The sequence below is a fragment of the Macrotis lagotis genome, chromosome X (assembly GCF_037893015.1).
Source record: "Macrotis lagotis isolate mMagLag1 chromosome X, bilby.v1.9.chrom.fasta, whole genome shotgun sequence".
Lineage (NCBI taxonomy): Eukaryota > Metazoa > Chordata > Mammalia > Peramelemorphia > Peramelidae > Macrotis > Macrotis lagotis.
Genome location: NC_133666.1, coordinates 466,846,138 through 466,866,940, shown reverse-complemented (window position 1 = coordinate 466,866,940; position 20,803 = coordinate 466,846,138). Strand labels below are relative to the sequence as shown.

Here is a 20,803-nt window from a genome sequence, read left to right as displayed (position 1 = left end):
TTTCCTAGTGAATAAAAAAGTGGGCAAAAAGAAAGGCAATGAAGGACACAGGGGGTATCCTGCAGCTTCCCCAAATTTCAGGAAACATGATCTTTCTGTTAAAGAGGCAGAGCCTCTTGAGTGATTCTGGAAGGCTCTGTACCAGTCTGGGGGAGTCAGGAGATGGAAACATAACTGGCATATGAAAACCATGTGGAAATCTTCAAATTTGTTTCTGGAGAACAAGCTAAGTGGTAAGGAGGGGTTAAGGTTTTAGTAATTATGGTCATTTCCATAAATAAAGTTAGCAGTAGAGAAAAGGGTATATGGAGCAGCTGGACATTGTAGGTAATATTCTAAACCAGTGAAATGGAATCCATCTCCCTCATTGTACAGATAAGGAAACTGAGGCCCAGGGAAGTTAAGTGACCCACCCAAGGTCATTAACAGTAAGCTAGTATCAGAGCTAGAGACTTCTTCCTTTCTTTTCTTGAGGGATTTGTTTTCACAATTCCAACCTTTTTTAGCAGGGAAATGGCACAAATAAATATACATCCTTGAGTAATGAACTTTATTGCAATGTACTCTGCCAAGAGATGGGAAAAAGTAGTATTTGAGAGCTATGATATAGTAATGACCATGTATGTAGGTAAATTAAAATGTCTAAGTATATATACTTTTAAAAATTGTACTGAAGGCAATTAAGTATTTACAAATTCAACATTTCACAAAAATTATTGTAGCCAACCAAGAAGAGAGAGTCAATGTTCAATATGTTCATTAATCATTCTAGACAAGTATACGAGTAACTTTGAATGACTCTTTAACTATAATATTGAATAACTGTGTTCATTATTGACATTTTACACAAAAGCTTTCATTTAAAGTAACCTGTCCCTCTGATACAGAAATTTGTTTCTAGTTCAAAATATTTTTGCACAACCTGAATGTTGTTTTCATTGAGTTCTTCAATTAACTGAGGAAAGAGAGTGTAAGTCTCATTTCTCATTTCTGCATAGTAAGTTTTGGTTTTTCTGAAAAATTTTCTGGGTATATCCCATAGTGCATCCACTTCATTGAACATATTTTGAAAGTCATATAGTTAGCCTAAATATGTCTGAAAATAACTGAATAATAAGGAACTCTAGAAGGTGCAGGAAGGCAGGTTTGCTTGGCTAGGAGGATGCTTGACTGGGCATATGATGGAGGAAAAGAGAAATTAACTATGAAGATCATGGCTACCTGAGACAGAATCTTGATCATTGAGATCTTGGAAGTGATCCAGGAAGTACTGTTTTAAGCAAAGAAGTAACAGTAAATGCTAAATTAGTGTTTCCTAGTTGTTTATCCTTGTGCCCGCACCAATCTGAATCATATTTTTACTGGTTCACAAAACTTTTACTCCCCTCTTCTCCTTTTTCTTCTCAAAAACTACAACTTAAAAATCTGACACCTTCCTATGGCCTGTTGTTCCCATATGTCAGGATAGGGTAGTAGAAACAAAGAGTTGACTTGAATCTGGCATCAAATTTTGGCTCTGTTAGTTCTTAGTTATATGACTGTTCCCTCTGAGATTTGTAAAATGGGGAAAAGACCTACCTTATAGGTTTCTTGGGAGGAAAGCACTTTGTAAACCTTAAAGTATTGTAGAATTAAGCCTTTCTTGCTCTGTGAAAACTGTGTCACTATAGCTTTGGAGTGTGAAGAAGACTGTGGCAGAAAATTTAGATATTATACTGGTCTGTAGAATAGTTTGGATTGGGAAATGCTACTTGTCGATATATTTGGCTATTTGGACAAGTGAAAAGACTGGATGGAGGAAGGAAAATCTGAAAGGAGGTTCCTGAAGGCAACTGAACATAAGATAATTAAGGTACATACTAGAATTAAAATGATTGGAATTACATTAGGTATAAAAATCTAGTAAATTAGTATAGACAATTTATTAAGTGCCTACCATTGCTAGGCATTACTAAACATGGAGTCCAGAGAAAGGCCAAAGAGAGAAAAGTTAACAAGTCAACAGTAGACTAGAAATGTTGTGGGAGGGAGAAAAGTGTGACTCAAAATGCCAAATCATAATTTTTGCTAAAGGAAGTAAATTTTAGAGATTGAAACAATTAATAGAAGCTAGAGACTTCAAAATTCAGATGTGAAGTAATCTAAAAAAGCTTATGATGAAGGAATATCAGATGTTTCATGTGAGAAAGCAAAATGCCTAGAATGGAAAGTAGAATTTCACAGATCTTCAGGGAAGAATTGCTTTGTGAGTCTAAGTATGTCTGTGTATGAGTATATTAAATTATAACTGTTTAAATATGGTACATTGATTGAAATTTTGAGGACATTTAAAGGCAGAAGTAAATGGAAATGAGAGAAAAATTAAAAACACATCTTTTATCAAAGTTCTCTTCAAGAGATTTATGAGTTTCAGAGTTACCAATTGAAGATGAAGATACAAAAGTATATTTTGAACTTCACAATGTATACTTCTGGGCTCTATTATTTCACCATTGTGACACTTCACTAAAGTGATCTACTTTCATTTAACACAGTATCTGTCTTTTGCATACATAGTTATTTGCATGTTATTTATTCGATGAGATAACATTTCAGAGTTTTGTCGTTGTTCAGTTGTGCTTAATTCTGGTCCTGTATTGGATTTTTTTCTTGTGAGAGATAATGGAATGATTTGCCATTTCCTTCTACAGTGGATTAAGGCAGAGATTAAGCTGCCTCTTGAGGCTAGGGATTTTCATCTTTTTTTCTCAGTACCAGTACAGTATTGACCTGCCACATAGTGTTGACTGATTAATTATCTTTCTATACCTTTGGGTGTGGGGGCTGTTGTAGGAGAGCTTTGTTTCTCTGAACTTTCAGCAAGAATAATACCTTTTGTTATCCCAATTCTTCAATTTAAGAATGTGACCTGAAACAATGAGAAGTTGGTCAAGAGTGGCACAGCTAATGTGGATCAGAAGTACTTGAATTCAGGCCTTTCTGACTCAGAAGTTGTTTCTCTATTCCTCCTTGTTTTCATAAGTGATTTTTGCAAGCTCAAATAGCACCCCAAATTCACATTCTGGGGCAGAGTCCCTCTAAATCCTACTGGATTATTCTATGAGAGATATTCAATCTTTGAAGGCCCATAATCAAAGTCTTTTTAATGTGGTAGTCTCTGCTAGTCCCCATTCTTCACTGGCAGAACTTCTCAGGGCCTAAGTGGTCTCCTTGCTATGATGATGAATAAGGAAGACCTCCATCTAGGAAAACACCTTGATTCATTTAATTGTAAAACAAATGGGATTGGTTGCGCCAACAGGTGCAAAAAAGTGGTGCTTCATAATCCCACGTTTGGTAACACAGGGATACTTGAAGCTTTTAAGGAGGTTCATTTGTAGATCATATTGTCAAGGGAAGGAAAAAATAGATAACTAGTACATGAGCTGGCTTAATTACTGGCTTAGATGGTACTGAAAATTTCAGTGTTAACAGAGACATAGAAAACATCTAGAAGTATGAGGGGGAAATAAAGAAAATTACTGAAATTGCTACATGCCTCTCATGTTTCCAAATTCAGAAAAAAACTAAACATGCTGTTTGAACACTGTAAAAATATCATTGAGTTGAGGGAGTGGGAGAATGTGGCAATAGAATAAGCAGGGCACAACAGCTGAAATTTGGGTGGGGGGGTCAATGAGGCATTATGGTTAGAGAGCTAACCTTGAAATCAGAATGTCTTGGGGTCAAGACCTGTCTGACTAGTGCTAACTGTGTGATCTCGGACAAGTCTCCTAACATCTCAAAACCTCAAGCAAGTTTCTAAAACTTGAAGTTGCAGGACATTAAACTGTAGGAAGCTCTCTAGAGCAAGGAAATCATAGATTTAAGCCACATAATTTGGGAATCATCACAAATAAAGGGGGAAAACTATTCATAACAAATATTAGACAAACAGAAAGTGGATAATAGAAATATCACAAAGATCTACCAAGGAGGAGAGGAGTGTTATTCAAGAGTTGCTAGACTTTTTAAATGGCAGGGGCTGCTCATGAAAAGATAGTGGAAGTCCCTTGATAAATGACTGTGGGGATTTCACCTTCAAATCCTATTACTGAGAAAAAAAAGTAAATTGTCCAGAAATGGAATGAGTGGATTGATGTGAGAGACCTGTCATTTCTAAAGGGTAAACAGAATGAAAAGAGGGAATACTGGTGGAGAATGGAGACACAAAAACTAACAAGAGAGGAAGAGATTAGTTGAATGGAAAATTAAGGTTTTAGTTTTAATATTTTTCTTTCACAGCTAGAATGAGCAAACAGTTAGAGATACTTATTAAGGACTAATCAGGAAACCAAAGTGTGGATCTGGCTTTCCACTTAGCTATAGATTGTTCATCTATAATTGTTACAATTTTTTCCAACTTGTTTGCTTACAAATTCTGATGGAAAATTAGCACTAGATGCCTAAGTAGAGAGAAGGTGATCAAGAATGTAGATGGACCATCTATGATGACAGTAGGTCAGAAAGGCTTCATGGATTCAAAAAACTATTGCTTCAACATCTGGTCCTTATGTACTTCAGAATGGTGATTAGGAGTTCATAAATTGTGAAATGAAGTCAGATTCTGCCAGGAAATATCTTACATTAGTTTCCCCTCTGTTTATACAAGCAGAGCTCAATTTTAAAGGATTTTAACTGCCCACTACCCAAATTCATCACTCATTTAAGTTGTTTAGAACTTGACTCATTTTCCCATAAAATTATAGATGAAATGACAATTAGATTATTCAACTTAAGTTAACCCATGACCTAGTCCAAATCTGTATTTGAGTACTCTTTCTAGGTTATCCTGGAAACCTTAATCATTACTTACAATAATACTCCAGTGGAAAAAATTAGGTGTGCCACTTGGCAAGAAGGGAACTTAATGGTTTTAGGAAAATGTCTACCCCTCTGCCTATCATGATAACTAGGGAAAGAAGGACAGCATAGCTGCTACTGTGTGAGGGATGTTTCAAAGTCCAGTGGTCAGCTATCAGAAAATTGCCTTAAGATTCCAAGTATACAAAATATTAATATACTTTTTCATTCTACATTTATTAAGTGCTTACTGTGTGAAAGGCTTTAAGAATACAAAAAAGCAAAATGACATTCCTGCCCTTGAGGAGCTTACATTCTAATAGTGGAATAATATATACATATATATATGTACATATATATGTATATATGTACACATACATATAGTTCTGATACATAGAAAGGGATATGTGCATAGGAGAAACCAAACACAGAAAGATAAGATAACTGGGCAAAAGAAGAGATTACTACTTGACAGAGAATCAGGATAAAGTTTCATGGAATATATAGCAACTGAACTGGACTTTGAAGAAAGGGAAAGATTTTAAATGGTAGATATGTGACAGAAATTCATTTAATTAGTTGTAAGGGGTCAAGATAATCCTAACCCAGTCTACCCTGTAATTCACTTATTATAAATCTCTACAGTACATATGGTTGTATTCAGGTGGAGCTCATACTCTGAAAAAAACACTATAAAGTAGGTTTTATTTTTATTACCTGACACAAATCTTATGCTAAATTCTGTTTTATTTTTCTTTCTAGCTACAGAAATGAGGATTAGTAAATTTCTTTTCAAAGATGACCTGAGCCTGTATGGTTTTGTGTATGATTGCATATTTATGAAAGGAGACAAGGCTCCTGATTTACAGACAGAGCTGAACCTTACCTGCATAAGACACTTATTGAATTGGTTGCACACACTCTTTGGGAAAAACACATGGATAGGGGACACTCCAAGAAGGCAGGAGAGAGAGAGAAAAAGACTTTGAAATGGTAGCCATGAGTGGGAATCCAGTCCCTTTATTTTCTTGAACTTGCTTAAAATTTAAGACTATTGAGACTCTTCTGGGTGAGATAGTTCTCTCTTTGCTTGAGCTGAGATCTTATCTCACCTCTCATTTATTCTTATGTATTTTTTGGCAAATTCTAATCTGTTAAATTTTTCTGATTTGTTTGCTGTTTTGTTTGTATAAATGGGTTTACTCAATGTCCATTCTGATGATGGCATTTTGTATTATTAGTAAAAGAATCAGAAGCCTAGAGAGATTAACATGTCCAAGGTCACATAGCTAGTAGGGTTAGATCTAAGTCTTTTTAATCCTGATTTCTTCAGAAAGAAGAGAGTATTTAATACTAGGACTCACATTGACAGCAACTTCACAACTTAATCAAAAGGTATCAATTCTAAACTCTGAATGATTTTGTCTTCTTTAAGCTCTGTGGTGCAAAGAACAGTCAGTTTTGATATATACACTTACCGCCAGAAAAACAAAGAAACCTAGTTTACCATTCTGATGCACACAGTGATATACAATGATCCTAAATGAAAGTCCTTAGTAAAATAAGCAGGTGTCATTGGCATATGACTGATGGGGCAACCTGGGCCAATCCATACTTTTATTGGCTGCCAGAAAGAAATGTCAAGTTCTCTTGAAATAGCTCCCAATTTACCTTTCTCCCAAACCCCTCTTCCCTAAGTAAGAGACCTCCCCATCCCAAACTCTGCAATTCCCCTTAACCTTTTTAAAGCCAAATGACTATGTCATCCTAAATTCAAGCTATATCAACCCTTTAGCAGAAAAAAAGCCAAGGGGCAGGAGCTTAGGATACAAAGACAGCGAACCAAGGGAGGGAAAGATGCTCATTACCTCAATGGACCCTGGTTCAGCTTTGATCATTTCTCCCATGTTGCTGTCATTATTAAGACTTGGGGGGTTATAGGCAGCCTGTCTCCTCTCTTCCTTTAAGGCATGCTCCCAGAGTTTCTTGTTCAGGATCCTGGCAGTATTTTCAGTCAGTGTGTGACCGGGAGGAGCAGATAAGTCCTGTCTCACAGGTGTACCTTCCCCTACTTCTTCTCTGGATGTCTCGGTGCCAGCCCCACTGGGGCTGGGTGACCTTCCCCGGGAACTTGTGCCTGTTTCTTGACCTGGGCCCAGATCTGGTCGGGGTTCAGCTGAGCGAGATCGACTGTTAGCTCGAATTCCCTTCTGGAGGGGATCATGTACCACGGGAGTGTGATCAATAATGTTGAACAGGCTGGAGAGTCCATCATTGATGGTCGTATGCACGGGGCTCTCCCTTGTGGTGGTTGAGCGGGCCCAGGCAGATTCACTATACCCTTTTTGGGGTGTCCCTGGTAGGGTCCTATTATTTGGTTGGTCAGCTTTGGGGAAGCTCTTCCTCTGTAGCTTAGGTGAACCGTACTTGGGGGAGCAGCATGTGCGTTCGAATTTGGCCTGCACCTTCTCAATGGCAGGAGCTATCTGCCGGCTGCGGAGGTTCCTGGAGGGGGATGACACGGGAGTGGTACCACCCCCTGCCTTTGGTGTGAGACACTTGTGGGGACTGCTGGTGATGCTTCCACCACGCAGGGTTTCAGTCTGTAGGCCAACACTCATGGTCTGGGTGGTCTGGGTCCCTTTTGTCTTGCACCCGTTGGTCTGACAGGCCATATCCTTTAACTGGGGCTTCGTGGGGCTAGAGTGGATAGCATTTCTGACGGAGAAGGCAACCTCTTTCATATCATCACTCATGTTCTTGGACATCTCAAGGCTATGCAGGGAGGAGGAGGAAAAACCCATAGGAGTGCAAACAGGGCCTTCCATGGGGTGGAATCCACCCTCTAAGTTGGCTCTGTGGTGCCCTGGATGTTCACAGGGCCACCTGCCAAATGCATGCTCAGGGGAGGTGACTTTTGCCTCCCCCATGCTCCCTTTGGCTTTGTTCACAGAGAGCAACAAATCGGGGTCTGCCTGACCCTTCTCCTCACTGCCTGTCATCACTGAGCTGTCAAACCTTCGGATGGCTGGTGGGCTATGAAACACACGCACCCCCATTTTGTCGGTGATGACATGGCTCTTCAAAGGCTGCTTCTGGCAGTGCTCTGGGCTGGTCGTGGTGTTGGTGGTCATGGTGACGCTCGTGGTGAGGTACCACGATGACCCTGGGACATCATTCCCTGACCTCCCCCCCTCGGTCCTTTCCGCCCAGGAATCTGGTGGCTTCTCAGCCGACCCATTCCTGTGGCTCTGGGGTGGAGTCGAGTCCCAGCTCTTGTTAAATTCTTCAATGTACTTCAGGTCATCAGGGGACAAGGGAGGAGTGATGTCCTCCTTGTGGTTGGCAGAAGGCATGGCCTTTTCTGGCAGGAAGGGAGAAATGTCCATCAGACGCTGGAACTCAGACATGGAAGACACTGAAACTGCCCTGAGAAAAGCAGAAAAGAGAGATCATAAACCCGCTACACATCCTGCTAGATACAGTTCTGGAGCGGCAAAAGGAAACCGGACCCTTGTCATTCTTTTTGCTCCCCCTCTGTAGATGGAACTTCCCTTTCCTAAAGAGTATTCTTAGTGCTTGTGGTACACTTCCTTGTTTGATGGTGCTTTTCAGGCATCGGCTGATCCCACCGGATGTTTTCCTGGACCCTGGGATAATTCTAGAAATGTTCAAGGTGGCTTTGCGTTAGTCAGAACTTAACACAACCGATTCTCCCCTGTGACAAAAGGCAAGATTGCACGGAATATTTTGATTCATAAATAATATCACTGAATCTCAATTCAGTCACTTGTTTCAACTTCCCCAATGAGCCCTGTGCTTCTCTTGTCTATTGGCTCCTAACCATTCTCTGGTGGAGGTCTCACCAAGCTGTGAAAGTCCCCCAAACTAGACAGCAAAAAGAAAAATGACAAGTAGAGGTCCTAACTCCACTGGTAAAATAACCTACAAATATTTCTACTACAAAAATCTTGTTGGACCATTGACTCATGATCCAAAGGCCCCTTCTTTTTCTTCTGGCCATATCTACTGTATCCTATGGCTGCCCAAAGTACATAGTACATAAATGAAAAGAACACATTGGTGGCAAAAATACAGAACATTCTGCCTTTTTCCCCAGCCCTTCCCCAATACAGATTATTCTGAAAGCACATGCACGCGTGCACACACACACGCACGCGTGCACACACACACACACACACACACACACACACACACGATATGGAAAGTTAGAGCCCACCCAAGTCTATCTAATTTCTCTTAGGTTTCTGTCAGATATCTTTAAAGTGTCATGACAGGTGATACCTTAGTGCCTCCCTTTCTTAGGGTAACTTGTCTGTCATTGTATGGAACAGAAGAGGATAATTAACAGCTATGATGCCAGACACTCCAGTGACTCTAGGAGAGCTCCAACGACCCCTGGACTTTCCCCTACATATGTCTTCAGGCTTGTCCATGATGTTTGGAGTCTAGAGTCACATCTTGTGTATTTCTGGGAAAGGACAGATGATTGACTTTGGAGACTATCTTAGTTCCCAAAGGAATTTTCTTATTCCTAAAATGAATGGGCTGTCCTGAATAATCTTAAGTGTCTTCCAGTTCTTATAATTCCCTTGATTCTATGAGTTCAGGAGCATTCCTTAACAGCTAATTAGTGATTTAAAGACTTCTGGACAAATCTCTGATCTGAGACTCATCCTTTCAGGGGAAAAAGAACACCCCAAGAGATAATCTACCTAAAATTCTTCTTCATTGAGAATGATTAACCATGGCTGGTTTAGACCAGTTATCTTGCCATGGTCTTATATGTCTTTCCTCTATAACTGTGAAGCTTCCCCCCCCCCCAGATTCAGTTTATAAGGGAAAGCCAGATAACTAAGGTACTACTACACCAAACCTAGACTTCAAAGCATGACCCACAGTCCCTATTTCTCCTCTAAATTTTTTCTCTTTCTGGGTACCATTTTACCATTTCAAACTAGATATGATGGTCAGTGGCTATTTTTGCATCAGTTTGAGATAATCCACACACTAACTAATAAGGACTTGAAGTAATTGATGTCAACTGTAATTAGTGCTTGAAATGAAAGGGAAAAAAGGGAAATGGTATGGCTTTATTAGCAGGTAAGGTCCTTTAGATACTCATGCCCAAAGTTAAGAGGAAGGAGGAAGCTAAAACCTTGTCATCTCTTCTTCTAGGCTCACTTCTAACTCCACTCCCCAAATACAAGCAATAGATCCAATTCCACATGAATTACTAGAATCCTTTGTCTTCCAAGGAGCTGAAAGTGGTCTTATAGTAGTTTAGTGAACCCTCAATCTTTCCCATTATTTTTTTGAGATAAGTATAGCTAAAACACTGATCAGTTAAGTTCCCACTCTCAGAGTTGACAGTGGCACAGACTAGTATAGAATCATGATGGAAGGTGGTGGTACTGGCAAGGATTAGAGCATGGATAGATATTGAGGACAGAGGGTGGGGTGAGAGGGGATAGGTGTAAGCTCTGAAGTAGCAAAAATTATAAGCTTTTCTCTCATAAGAGAAAACAGGAAAGGCTGGAGGCAGGAGTTAGGTCCAATTTAAGCACTGAGGGTTGAGACTGCAAGTGAGGATGCAGAGGAAGTAAACTATGAGGGAAGTGCATATTTGACAAAGAAGGCAAAGGTCAGCAGCAGATGAAATGTAGTTTAAAGAGGTTCAGGGGCTACAATCCAATGACCTCAAGGTCCCTTTCAACCCTATAAGTCTGTGACTCTGACAGTAGGGGAAGAAGTAAGGTAACAATAATTGATGGAGTCAAATTTCACAGGAGAATCCAGGATGAGGGCAGTTGGAAATATTAACATGACCTGACAAAGGCTCTCATTTAGTGCAAAAGCATCTACTTTTATAGAATGAAAGAAAGGGTTGGAAGAGATAGAGAGGGAGTAGTTAAAAAGAGAATGGGGAGAAAAACATAGTAGGCAGAAGAGGAATGATTCTTAAGTTACTTCATAGCCTCACAGGCTTAGAGCTGGAAGGGACCTTAGAGATGAAGTCTCACCCTTTTATTTGGCAAATGAGGAAAATGAAAGCCAAAGAGATTGACTCATTTGCTCAAGTTCAAAGAAGCAGTAAGATGCAAAGCTAGGATTTGAACCCAGGTCCTCTTCCTCTGATTTAAGGGAAAATAAATCCAGTGCTCATTCCAATGTACCATGGCCACTATTTCATTTATGATTTCCACAAGAGAGATGATCAGTAATTCTTAAAATAAAAACTTTTCATGTAGGTTTTTAACTGGATAAAAAAATCTTGTACAAGACAGTTCTTTACACTTTGTATTGAGAAGGGACACACTATCATGAATTTAATTTTCAAGCAATCATTTAATGAATCTCCTAGCTGCATTATATATATAAAATTACAACACAGTTTAGGTAAATTCCAAACCAAAGGTCAATCCTTGATATAACCATGTTTGAACTTTTAGCTATTCATGATTAATGACATCATATTAATGAAACATAATAAAACCCAACCACAGTTGTTTTTCATAATCATGAAAAGGGAACTAGGCTACTTCAAAAGGGATAAATTACATCAATCACTAAGAAATTCAGTTTAGGCCTGCTTTAGTTAATGTGATTTTCATTCACCTTACCTTTGAAGATTTCCTTTGTAGTTATCTTCTTCCTGTAAGAAAAAACAAAACAAAACAAAACAAACAGATAAATCCAATTTTGGCTGCTTTATTCTGTGTCTTCTATCATGAGGAAATACCTCAAAAATACTTTAAACAGAGGAGAGAGAGAGAGAGAGAGAGAGAGAGAGAGAGAGAGAGAGAGAGAGAGAGAGATGGGGTGGGAGCTACAGGTATGGAATGTTGAATGAATTTTCAAATAAGGTTCCTTGTACTATTAGTTTTTGTTAGTTTGTTATAATTAGCATTTGCTATTTAATAGTTTTAATTTTGTTACAAGAGAACTCACAGAGTAAAGTAAATCTAAATTTTTTGTTAAAAAATAAAGCATGCTAATAAATTTTTTAAAATGAAAAATACAACTTCTAGAAGTATATGGCAGGCAGTAGGAGATGAGATATATGTTAGGAGGAAGGTGCTGACCAGAGAAATGCAGAAAAATATTGTGATATAGATACCACAGTCTCTAAGAAGGGTACTAAGTATAGCAAGAATGGAGATGATAAGAAGGATAGGGAGATAGAGAAACTGGCTAGAACTACAGTCACAAGGAAGATTAGTTCTTCCATGCTCCTTTAAAGGGGTCTAATAGTAATAATAATAATAATAATAATACATATTATCATGGCATTTTGTAGTTTTTAAAGAGGCAGTTAGATGGTATAGTGAATGGAGTGCTAGGTCTGGAATAAAGATCTGGTTTTAAATTTGGCTTCAGTCACTATCTGTGTGACTTTGGGCAAGCCACTTAAATTTGGTCAGCCTCAGTTTTCTCAGTTTTAAAATTGAATTTTAATTGAATTCATCTTTCAAAGAAAACTACAACATCAGGGAGGTGATGCCATAATAAGCACATGAATGGGATTTGAGTGAGAGGGTGCTAAAATGGAGATAATATTAATAACCACTCCCAAGGTTTTTGTGAGGATAGAGGAGACAATATTTGTAGAGAGCTAAAGAAGTATTTGTCACATTCTTTATAAACTTTGGTTTTAACTGAAATTCCTTCTCAGGGCTATACATAGAATTCCAAACTTCTTTCAGGGTCTAGTTCAAAGTGCTACCTCCTATTCAAGACTCTTCTTGTTGGTACCCTTTTCCCAAATACCTTTTATTTACTGTGCCTACCTTTTGTATTTACTTATATGTACAGGTGTTGGTTTCCTCCATTACAATGTCAGTTCCTTGGGGAAGATTAGGAACTACCTTTATTTTTTGCATATCTAGTGTGCAACACAGCACCTGATGTAGAGCAGGTATTGAATAAAATGCCTGTTGATTGAATTAATTCATTTTTTCCCACTGGAAGAGTTACCATTAGCAAAGAAGTACAAAGAAACATAGACTCCATGACTTTCCCAGAAGAGGTTGTGCCAAAGCATGAATTTCCTAAATCCCTATCTGGAACTCTTTACACTAAACTACCCTATGACCCCAGTCTGTAATCTCATCAAAGTAGACGTTTCCTTCAGTGGTGAATAATAACAACCTACATTAACAACCTACAGGTTCCCTTCCTCTGGGGCCCTTGTCTAAGTACTCCATAAAGTAAGGGGGGAAGGGTGTACCCTATACATTGAGGACCTTTCCCTAGATCTCTGGACTGTATGACTGGCTGTCCACAGGCCTTGATCTCCTACACTGCTGATCAGACATTAAATTATTCCACCAACACACCATTTTCCTACATTCCAACAAAGGCACTCTTTGACATTCACTCGATGGGTTCCATTTAATGTGTGGGAGGATGCCTGACAGATGAAATAGCTGTTATAATGGTTCCCTAGTAACAATTCCCTTAATCCATCCTTTAAACTCAATGTCTCAACTGCTTGAGTGACAGGCAAACAGGAAAACTCAAGTATTGCAATGTTAAGAACATTTCAGAACATAGAGGGACTCAACTGATTTGACCCAAGTACTGTAATTCCTAAACTAAAAAAGCTTCCTTCTTCCCCGTCTTCCCCCCCAAAACCTATGAAACACAAGGCAAATTGGCATTATTCTGTCCCAAGAGGATAAAAATAGGATTTCATTCAAGCATACGCTTTAGTTTTCTGGGGGTTGGATCCTTTCTTACATAATACAACAATTTTTAAAATGTGTTATTATGTAGTGACGTTTTCTCATTCTCTGCATGAAGACCTTTTAAAAGAATTTTTTCCTTTCAGTCAGTAGATTTCTAGAATTAGAATGTTTTCCTCTGATTTAAAGAACATGGATTTCCTAGTTTTTTTTCTGCCTCTTCTGAAAATTCCTGTGCATATTCATATTTGGAAACAACTCAGTTTGATTGAACAATTATTAAGTACCTACTATGTACAAGATAATGAATGGTCCTGTCCTGCCCCAATCTATTTTAGGGGAGAAAGATATGAATACATGCATAAATAGAGCTGAAAGAAAATTGAGGAGGGAAAGAGCATTGAGTATCTTTTTTTTTTGCTCTACTATCTCATTTGATCTTATCAAATCATATAGGTTCAATTGTCAACTATATGCAGATAACACCCAGATTTATATAGTCAGATTTAGTTTCTCTCCTGAACTTCAGTCTTTATTACCATGTCAAATTGGATGTTCTGTAAGGAAGCAAGGAAAGAAACAAGCATTATGAAATACTACATAAGGCTCTATACTATACACTGGGAACACAAATGCAAGCAAAAAGAAAATTAGATCCTGCTCTTTAAGAACTTACACTCAAATAGGAGAGGGCAACACAAAATAGAAGGGAAGAGGATATCTCAAACTCATGCTGTCCAAAAATCTTCTGAATCTTTTCTCCCAAATCCTCTCTCTCTTTTTTTTTGAACTGCACTATTACTATACAAACACCACTAACCTTCTAGTTACTCAAGTTCACACCTTGGTGAAATCCATGACTTCTTAATTTATTCACCCCACATATCTCATCATTTCTTCTTTCCATTAGCTCAGTTATCAACCCAAAGCAGGTCCTCATTATTCCTCACCTAGAGTTCTAATTGTTTTTCCTGTCTCTGTTTCTCCTGCTTCAATACATCCTTCACCTAGGGAGGGGATTTCCTAAAGTTTGGGTCTGACCCAGCTACATTAATCTACTTGCCATTTCTCAAACAGAACACCCCATTTCCACTCTATGGGCCTTTCTCTGACTGACCCTCATTCCTGGAATTCTCTGTCTCTTTCCCTCTGCCTCTCAGTTTTCTGGTTTCCTTTAAGATCTAGGTCAAATCTTCTGTAGGGGTCTTTCCTGGTTCCTATAGTAGTTAATGTCTTCCAATCTGAGATTACTTTTCATTTATTCTGTATATAGCTTATTTATATATAGTTATTTTGCATTCCCCATCAGAATGTGAATTCCTTTAGGCAGGGACTTTTTAAAAAATTAATTAATTTTTTCAGAGACTGTTTTGTTATCCTTGTACAGTTATAACTTGTACAGTTATCCTAACTACAGTACCTTGAATACAGCAGGTGTTTAAAAATTTCTCGGTGATTGATTGACTAAAGTCCAACTGGTTCATGGAGCATAACTGGGAGTTAAGGTCCAGGCTGTCACCCAATGGTGGTTTCATTAATGAGAAATTCATATGAGGCTACATGTAAAATCAATTGAATCCTAACCTTATTCCACAGAAGGCTGTCTTAGATCTCACTCAGCACTGGAAATCATGTCTGGATTGGAATAGGTCCAATTTGGCATAAAAGATTCTTGGCATCCTGGACTCCCTTGGGAGTTAATGATATAACTGATAACTGAAGTCCCCTCTAAGGCAGGCAGGACATTTTATAAACCTTAAATTTATATGGAAATATGAACTAGGAGTAGTTTCCATTGTCATTATCTTGGGGGGGGTCCTATACTTTAAAAAATTCACCCAGTGTTGCCCTGTAGCTCTGTGCATAGGATCTCTTTTGCCAGTGTGTTTTTCTTCACTGAGGATAATTCTGAGTAGCACCAGACTCTTCAAGGTCTCACTGAGCTAAAGGAGAACTTGGAGCATCTTCTCAAATTTAATTCCATAGATGTAGAGATCTGAGATATTCCTCATTCTTAACATAATCAAATTTCCTCCCTTATGGGTAGGTACTGTGAAAATTATGAGTCTTCAGGAACTTATATGAAATTGAGTTTTCTCAAAATCACATGAAGGAAAAATTTAACTTTTATTTGCACTTGATTACTAACGTGTTAATCTGGGAGTGGCAGAAGCATCTGCTTTTAGTTCTTTCTCCATTCTTTTAACTTTCATCTCTCAATATTTCATAACTTCTCTAAGGATTCATGCAATTCTAGAACTTCAGAGCTGGAAGAGACTTCAGCATCTAGTCCAACATTTAACTGAATAAGAATCCTTTTAATTTCATAAAAACAAGTGATTATCTAGCCTCCCTGAAAACACCTTCATAGTAGTAAATCCACTATTTTCTGAGACAGTTCATTTCTTTTTTTGGGACAGCTTTCATTGTTAACAATTTAGAATTTGGAGTTGAAGGGAATTTTGGGAATCATCTAATGCAACTATCTTAATTGACATATGAGGAAACTGAAGCCTAAAAATGCTAATTAGGATTAATCTTATTTTCCCCATTAGTTTGTGAGCTCTTTGCTTTTCTTTGTAATTCTTAGTGCTCTCAAGATCACAGAGAAATAATATCTAACATTTAAATAGCCCTTTAAGGTTTTCAAAGTGCTGCACATATATCTTATTTTATTGTAACTATGCGAAGTAGATGCTATTATTATTCCTGTTTTGCAGATGAAAAAATAAGGCTAAGAAAGTGTAAATGACTTGTCTAGAGTCAATAGCTAGAAATATATGAGATAGGATTTGAACTCAGATTTTCCTGACCCTGTATCCAACATTTTATTCATTATAACACTTACTTGCCTCACTAGTACATTAAGAGCAGACCCAGATCTCTCTGCTCTCAATGTAGCATAGTTTCTTTTACATTGTGCAGTCTCATATGGATGGACAGACTATCTCCCCCCTCTTATAAGAGATCTGCATTAGATCCTGGGTTATTTGAATAGCTCCTACCCAGACTTTTCAATATCTAAATATCTTTTGTATGAAGCAAAGATTAAAACTTATGTCACTGACAACACTTATGAATATGGCATCTATTCCCATAAGAGACATCACCCTTCATAGAAAATAAATTGAAACTGGGTCTATCTCACAAATACCAAATAGTGATGATGTTGGCAGGTACAACAGTATGAGCAGGAATGAGGACATGGAAATATAAACACCTATTCTCCTGAGCTAGTATCCCTTTTCCTTCATTTATCTTTTATCTTAACATTTTCTGTTGTGGGAAATCACCATATTACATTATTGCTTAATTATAACTACATATTAGAGACCAATGTAAAAAATAGAGAGAATATAAGGATTACTTCATGCAAGCAAGTGATAAACTTCTCTCGTGTTGCTTTCTGAGGCTGAGTGTCATCGGACTCATCATCCAAGGCCAATGCATCCAAGAAGATGTTCTCTGTGGCAGAGCATCGGTCTGTTTGCTTCAATTTTGACAGTGGCTGGTCTTCAAACTGCATTGGGTCTGGATTGGAGTAAGACCAGTTTCCCATTGAACGAGGCAAATGATGACTCCCTTGGTTGGAAAATACACGGACATTGACTTCTTTTGAGTCCCTAAAGAAACTATCATTTCCAAAGTAGCTCATTCCATCCTGTAACTTAAAAAGGTAAAGAAGAGAAAGTTAGTACAGACTGTTCATCAGTTGCCTTTGTAGTAGTTTGCTTCTTTCTCACAGTTTAGGATTTTATTTTAACTGATCCCATAGAAGATTAGGACACTATAATAGTTCTTCTTGGCTTTAGCCCAAGATGGGTCATCTATCTTTTCACTAAACTTGAATGAATAATTTTTGGATATTTCTAAAAGTAAAATGCATCTTCAGAGGATGAAGTCTCATCCTGATTATATTTGAAAGAATGTAACAAAGGCAATATCCAAAATTGAATGCTCCAAGTATTTTAATGGAAGTTCCACTGAAATAATTTCTTACACAGAATTTGAGAAAGATTTCTGGATTTGGAGTCACAGGGTCTAACTCTGCTACTTATTCTTTGTGTGACCCTGGACAAATTACTTTACCTCTTGCTTCAGTTTCCTGAATTGCAAACTGAAGGGATTGGATTTGATGATCCTGAATTTGTGTGACTATGGTAATGACTATTGTGAAAGGGACAAAATTCTCTTGGATATATACATTCTGATGTGCCTTATCCAAATAGTTGTCTCCTGATTTCACTGTCACATTTCATCTGGATGACCTGATTCTTCATTTGTCATCACATTCCTTTTTTAGCAATCTTCCTGTCATATATTTAGAGCTCGAAACTTTAATAATGCAATGTGCTTACTTTATAGATGAGAAAGGTAAAGGCCAGAGATGGGAAGTGATTTGCCCAGATAACCTTTTGCTATTCCGTTGTTTCAGTTCTGTTGATTCTCCATGACTTCATTTGGGATTTTCTTGGCAAAAATATTGGAATGGTTTGCTATTTCCTTCTCTAGCTCATTTTACAGATGGAAAAACTAAGGCAAATGAGGTTAAGTGACTTGCCTAGGGTCACACAACTAGTAAATGTCTAAGGCCAGTAAGTCTTGACTCTAGATTCTATCCACTGTGCTACTTAGTTGCCCTATATATACATTTATCAAATGGTAGAGCTGGGGTTTGAACCCATGTCTTTTTTGTTCTAATCTATCACATCTTGTTATATCATACTACCTCCTATTACTGATCAAGACCACCTGGCAGTCTTTTTGGCTTTGAGCTTGTGGCCAAGCACTATTTCCATAGCTGCCCTCTATCACTTCTTGCCTTGGTGCATGCAGACATTGAGAGACTTAAGGGAAATATGTCATTGTCAAACAACAAGGAACTGTAAAAATAATCTATGAGCTGTCTCTACTCATTTGCAGACACAAACTTGCTCCTAATAAGGCTTTGTTCCATTTAGAAAACTTAATAATGTTTGTTGACATTTTAATTTTGTAATTTTTGTTGTTATTGCCTTTCTCTATAAATATTTATGCTTGAGCAAATACTAGACCCAAGGATATTTTTACTTAACTACTTTTAATGAGTCCTTTATTGGCTGACATATTTGAAAATTCTATTGGGTTGACTGCTTTTTTTAATAAGAAAAATATTTAAACAAGTAAGTGATATTTAGACCTGACCCAAAGGCAAGGAAGAATAATGATTTTCAGTCATTAAGTGTTGAGATGCTGCCAGGGAATGTAATAAATTTCCTGAGGAGCATGTCAAGATTTTCAAAAGCATTTTCCCCAAACTTAACTATGTGCCCTAGTGTGCACTTCTCCATCTACTTGTGTGTGAGGATGGTCCATGCAAGATCATGCAGCAAAAGGCAGACATTCCTGAGAAGCATGGAGTGGTGACTACTGAGAAGAAAGCACTTTGAAAAACCTCAAGGTGTTTTTTTTAGTTTAGTTTTTTTTTTCAAGGCAATGGGGTTAAGTGGCTTGTCCAAGGCCACACAGCTAGGTAATTATTAAGTATCTGGGGCAAGATTTGAATTCAGGTACTCCTGACTCCAGGGCAGGTGCTCAATCCACTGTGCCACCTAGCCACCCCAAGGTGTTATTTTTTTAGTCTAAATTTCAGATAGAAAAAAGCAGCAAGGTTTTTATCCACTGATACAGAATTTATCTAAGTATCAAGAAGACCCAGACAATGTCAAGTAACTAACTCAGATAAGTCTCTTTTATTATGAGTTGGAAAACAGGTGCAACGTGAAAGGCAAAAGAGTTTCCTCTTACAGTGTAATACACAAAGTATAATTTAAATGTGATTTCTTTTTTTTGTTTAATTGTTACTAATTTTGATAACAAAGATCAGAAGTATTATTACTTTTCTTGTTCACCTCCTAGTGTTTTCCTAGTGCCATTCACTAGTTGTGTGACTCTGGACAGTCACTTCAATCTTTGTGTGCCTTGGTGATTAGATGAATTGATATGTAAGGTACCTTTCAATCATAATAATCTATAAGCTGTCTCTACTTATTTGGAAACACAAAGTCTGTAGGACTAGGGTACTTATCTAACTTTCAGTTCTATTGTCCTGTCCTTCCCTTTTCTTCTTTCCATTCCCTTTCAGTAAATTAATGCAATGATGTTCCCACTGCCTTCCATTCCACCTCTCCTTTAAAAATTCAATTCAAGGGGGGAAGACCCACATATACAAAAATATTTGTAATAACTCTTTTTTATTGACAAATAATTAAAAATTGAAGGAATGTCATCAATTGGGAAATAGCTGAACAAATTATAGTAAATGAATGTGAAGAAGTACTATAGTTCTGTAAGAAATCATCAGTGGAGGGACTTCAGAAAAGCCTGGAAAGGCTTACATCAACTGAGGCTTAGTGGAGTGAGCAGAACCAGGAATACATTGTATACATTAACAGCAAAACTGTGAGGTGATCAACTATAATGAACTTAGCTCCTCTCAGTAGTTCGGTAATCAAGGACAATTCTTAGATTTGTGATGGAAAATACATCCACATCCAGAGAAAAAGCTATGGAATTTGATTCAAACCAAAGTATACTATTTTCAATTTTTAAAACTGTTTTATGTTTTTTATTTTTTTCTCATGTTTTCCCCCTTTAGTTCTAATTCTTCTTTCACAGTATTATTAATATGGAAATATTTTGGACATGAATTTACATGTATATCAGATTACTTGTTATGGAGAGTGGGAGGGAAGGAAAAATGTGAAACCCAAAAACCTACACAAGTATGAATGCTAAAAACTATCTTTGCAGGTCATTGGAAAAAATAAAATAATATTAAAAATTCAATTCAATCAAAAAATTTATTAAAATACCTACTGTATGCTAGTAACTGGAAAAAACCACAAAATTTACTTAACAGTCCTTGGTCCCACTAAAGCTTGTGATCTAGTAAACTACTAACACATAAGCACAGATAATTATTTTATACAATAAATGAATTAGCATGATATGGGGTGGGGGGGGGAGAATCTAGTCTTAGAATCAGGAAGATCAGATTTCAAGTTCTGATCTGACCTATGCAAGCTATTTGACCATGGACAATTCACTTAACTTTTCAGGGCCCCAGGTACTTTAAGACTGTAAGCTGTAGAGCATCCAGAGAGGAAGTAAATCACTTCCAGTACCCTATACAGGTCCAATAAAGGAATGTGATAGGGTTAGGGAGGATGGGACAGATGTGAGAGAAGATATGGGATTAGAATGGGCAGGCC

General features: G+C 37.7%; 1 protein-coding gene across 6 annotated transcripts in view; it reads right to left on the bottom strand.

Moving 5' to 3' along the window:
- Positions 1-20,803, bottom strand: part of MTCL1 (microtubule crosslinking factor 1) — a 162,394-nt gene that overhangs the window by 6,942 nt on the left and 134,649 nt on the right. For all 6 annotated transcript variants that reach the window (XM_074205390.1, XM_074205392.1, XM_074205391.1 and 3 more), the window contains 3 exons: positions 16,918-17,217; positions 11,487-11,518; positions 6,711-8,271 (listed from right to left, as the gene is read on the bottom strand). In XM_074205390.1, the coding sequence (XP_074061491.1) occupies positions 6,711-8,271; positions 11,487-11,518; positions 16,918-17,217 (1,893 nt within the window). The remainder of the gene's footprint in view (positions 1-6,710; positions 8,272-11,486; positions 11,519-16,917; positions 17,218-20,803) is intronic.